The following is a 4,485-nucleotide window of genomic DNA, read 5'->3' on the forward strand; positions in this document are numbered from 1 at the left end:
GATTCGAACCCGCCACCTTAGGTGTATGTGGCTGGCGCCTTAGCCGCTTGAGCCACAGGCGCCGAGCTGGAGACAGATTTTGAAAGCAGTAGAACCTCTATTGTTGACCAGAGTGCCATGGCCTCAGTGTAGCTCATAGCACCTTGAAACTCCTGGGCTCAATTGATCTTCCTGCCTCAGCCTCTCAAGTAGCTGGGACTATAGGAATGCACTACCACACCCAGCTATTTTTTTCTATTTTTAGTAGAGATGGAGTCTCACTTTGCTCAGGCTGGTCTTGAACTCACGATCTTAAGTGATCCTCCTGCCTCAGCCTCCCAGAGTGCTAGGGTTATAGGCATGAGCCACTCACCCTGCCTAATGAAAATATAGGGTGGCTCTATAGGCTGACACTCAAGGGACTGTAATCAACTGGTGAACTTAGGAGGTGGTCAATACAAGGAGTTGGGCTTACTGAAATGATGCATACATGTGGTGCATATCTGATCTACGAAAATTAGTTCAACTTCAGGAGGTACTCACTGTACGGAGGTGGTCAACTGTGTAGATTTTACTGCTTAAAATTTATTTTGAAATCATATTTGTATTACAGGCATGTAAGTTTCAATGTAGAACACTGAAGTTGAGAAACTCTTTAAGATCTTAACATTTTTCTATTCAGATATTAGCTTAATGTGGCCTTTATACAAATATAAATACACTTATAATAAATGTAGGCAGTGGTTACTTTGCTCCCAAAGTTAGGTACATGTGCTTTTTGCCTTCATTGTAGATATGAAATAGGATAATTTATTTCACATTCCTTATTTCTAGAAAGTTTAAAAGACAAAGTCAGGTTTTAAAAACTTTTATGTAAAATGGGGACTTAGGGTAACAAACATTTGTTTTACTGTCAAACATCTAAATGAAATTTTAATTTTAAAAATGTGAACAGTTCCCAGTGATTCTACCTTTTCTTCCCCAAAGATATATACATACCCATCCACCCACCGACTCACAGCCCCCACTCCAAGCTACTATAAATTGTTCTTTTTTCTTCCTTCAGGCTGGATCTTAAAACAAATGTCTTTTAGCACTTACCCTATGAATTGGTCTCTTTCAGATCTCTGGCTTGGTCTCTGACATTAATCTAAAATAGTCATGGGCTGCATAGTGACATTTCTGTCAGTGTCAGACCATATATATGAGGGTGGTCCTGTAAGATAATATCTTACTGTACCTTTTACTATACATTTTACTGTACCGTTCTTATGTTTAGATACAGAAATATTTACCATTATGTTATGGTTGCCTTCAGTATTTGGTATAGTAACATGCTGTACGGCTTTGTTGCCCAGGAGCAATAAACTATATGATACAGCCTAGCTTGTGTAGTAAGCCTGTGGTCCCAACCCCTGGTTCATAGGAAGTGAAGCTTCAGGTCCCTATCACAGCCTACCTCTACCTGCTGTCAGATCAGGGAGGCATTAGATTCTCAGAGGAGCTAGAACCGAACTGTAAACTGCATTCAAGAGATCTAGGTTGTGTTCCTTATGAGAGTTTAATGCCTGATGATCTGAGGGGGAGCAGAAGTGGCAGTGGTGGCACTGGGGAGTGGCTACAAACACAGATTAGCATTAGCAGAGAGGTTTGTGCAGAGTCCATAATAATTATCAGTTACTTTCAGACCCATGTCAAACCTCTGAACCCCTGGTCTGTGGAAAAATTGTCTTTCATGAAACCTGTTCCTGGTGCCAAATGGGGGCCACTGTATACCATCTAAGTTTGTGTAACTGCATTCTGTGATGTTTATACAACCGTGAAATTGCCTAACAATGCATTATCAGAATGTGTCCTTGTCATTAAACAAGACATGGCTTGTAGTTCATTTTGTAAGTAGATTGAAAGCTAAAAATGATAATGTGTTGGAAAAGGGAAGTGTAAAATGTGTTCATTTAAAATGTTTTCAGACAATAGTGCAGTGCTGATATTTGTAGTAAAAGTACTTTTTATTTATCCTAGTGTCCTAGAAGGAAAACATCACCATGGCTACAGAGATTGGTTCTCCTCCTCGTTTTTTTCATATGCCAAGGTTTCAACACCAGGCGCCTCGACAACTGTTTTATAAGCGACCTGATTTTGCACAGCAGCAAGCTATGCAACAGCTTACCTTTGATGGAAAACGAATGAGAAAAGCTGTAAACCGAAAAACTATAGACTACAATCCATCTGTAATTAAGTATTTGGAGGTAAGTCCAATTAGTGTTTTTCAGATGACCAAACTTGTCTTATTTAAAAAGAAGAAAGTTGTCAAAATGTAGGATGATAAGTATACTTGTTGCTTGAATTAGTAGGACGAAGTGGAATTTCAAATGAGGCCATTTAAGGAGGACCTTAAGCCACCAGTAAAATATATATATATACACACACATGTATTTTTTTTTACTCTGCACATGAATCTCTTTTTAAGAGTTATTAAAGTAAGGCTTCATTTTAGAAATAGAATTTGTTCTAAAGGTTCACAACAGATTAGAAGAGAGTACTTTAATCTAGGCCAACCTTAAAACTCTTGTTAAACTCAACAGTATATATGAAATAATAAGAGACTCACCAACATCAGAATATTTCTATGAGTATATGCCTTTAGAACCAAAACTTTGGGTGTCATGGGGAACACGGATTCTCCCACTTTAAGCCCTGGTGGTAGATATTGCTTAGAGAAGAGGGCTGTATTTGAGGGTCAAGCCCTATGCAACGAAAGCAAAACTGATACACTGAGTAAAGACAGGGCAGGGGATTTGCCTCAAGGCCCCCTCCTCCCTTTTTTTTGAGATAGAGTCTCTGTTGCCCGGGTAGAGTCCCTCACAGCAACCTCCAACTCTTGAGCTTAAGCAATTCTCTTGCCTCAGCCTCCCAAGTAGTTGAGACTACTGGTGCCTGCCACAACATATGGCTATTTTTTTTGTTTGTTTACAGTTGTCACTGTTGTTTAGCTGGCCTGAGCTGGGTTTGAACCTGCCAGCCTCTGTGTATGTGGCTGGCGCCGTAGCCACTGCTATGGGGCGCTGAGCCGTTTCTCTCCCTTTCCTTTCTCTCCCCTTCTTTCCCTTTTTCTCCCCTCTATGGCTTTTTTTTTTCCCTTCAATCTCTAGCACTCTGTTGTCTTTGCTAGAGTGTATTAGCATTAGCATAGCTCACTGCATCATTTAACTCCTGGGCTCAAGGCTTCTCCTGCCTCAGCCTCTCGAGTAGCTGGGATTACAGGTGTGCACCACCATGCCCAAGTAATTTTTCTTACTTTTTTGTAGAGACAGAGTCTCACTATGTTTCCCAGCCTGGTCTTGAACTCCTGAGCTCTAGCGTGCTCCTACTCAGCCTCTCAATGTTGTGGAATAGTCTAAGAAATTACCAAATCACAGAGGCTAATTCCTATGTTAGGGCAAGTAAATAAAGAACTCAAGAGTGTAGTAGGTCATACTTGTAGTAACATAGCCAGACCTCTGTCTCTACCAAAAAAAAAAATTTAACTGGGTGTGGTGGTGTGCGTCTTTAATCATAATTACTCAGGAGGCTGAGGTGGGAGGATCACTTAAGCCTAGGAATTTGGTGTTCAGTGAGCTGTGATTTTGTTGTTACACTCCACCTTGGACAACAGAATGAGACCCTATCTCTAAGTTAAAAAAGAAAGAAAGAAAGAAAGAAAAAAAACCCAGAAACAAGGTATGAGGAATTGTTTCGTGATGAGGGCTTTGGAGGAATTGAGGATGTCTGTTGTCTACCCCTTGCCTGTTTGACATCAGTTAGGGGCCCACAGGATCTTGAATGAGTGGGAGGGAGCTAATGTGAGGAAAGGGATGAGGGGAATTCTAAGCAATGTCAGAAAGATAAGAGAGGATAGCTCTTTAAGATACTCCGTATTATCCATGTGTTAGGGAGTAACATTTTATGAATTCTATTTTCTCCACATTTAATATAGCTTATATTTTGTTAATACTTCGAAATTGAGTTTAATGAGGGCAATTTAATAATTCATCTGCTTAATTTTTAACAGAACAGAATATGGCAAAGAGATCAAAGAGACATGCGAGCAATTCAGCCTGATGCAGGTTATTATAATGATGTAAGTATGAGATGTGTCATACTCTTTGTTTTGACACATAAGCCCTAAATTTATGTCACCTCAAGTGAAAAATGATCTTTTTACATTTTTATAATTAGATAAAACATCTCTAAACACATCTGTATAAACATTAAGCAAAATGTTACATTTTGTTTGAATTTAAATTTTCCTTTTAATGTAATGATGAATGAATGTTTGGTATGTAAGCAGTGTCCAAGAAATGATTGAACTACCTAAAGTTTTGTTAACAGGAAAGTAATTTTAAATTTGGCTTATTGTGAATATGTTTAATTATATTGACTTTAAGAAGTAATTAGGGGGCTCGGCGCCTGTGGCTCAAGCGGCTAAGACGCCAGCCACATACACCTAAGGTGGCGGGTTCGAAT

The 4,485-nt window shown here is 39.5% G+C and overlaps 1 protein-coding gene across 6 annotated transcripts in view; it reads left to right on the plus strand.

Annotated features, from left to right (window-relative positions):
- The window catches only part of WDR33 (WD repeat domain 33), a 128,747-nt gene that overhangs the window by 51,455 nt on the left and 72,807 nt on the right, over positions 1-4,485 (plus strand). For all 6 annotated transcript variants that reach the window (XM_003800332.2, XM_023519371.1, XM_023519372.1 and 3 more), the window contains exons 2-3: positions 2,002-2,228; positions 4,031-4,099. In XM_003800332.2, coding sequence (XP_003800380.1) covers positions 2,025-2,228; positions 4,031-4,099 — 273 coding nt within the window. In that variant the 5' untranslated portion in view covers positions 2,002-2,024. The remainder of the gene's footprint in view (positions 1-2,001; positions 2,229-4,030; positions 4,100-4,485) is intronic.

Source organism: Otolemur garnettii, unplaced genomic scaffold (assembly GCF_000181295.1).
Source record: "Otolemur garnettii isolate 467f Iridium unplaced genomic scaffold, OtoGar3 scaffold00173, whole genome shotgun sequence".
In the NCBI taxonomy this organism is placed as follows: Eukaryota; Metazoa; Chordata; class Mammalia; order Primates; family Galagidae; genus Otolemur; species Otolemur garnettii.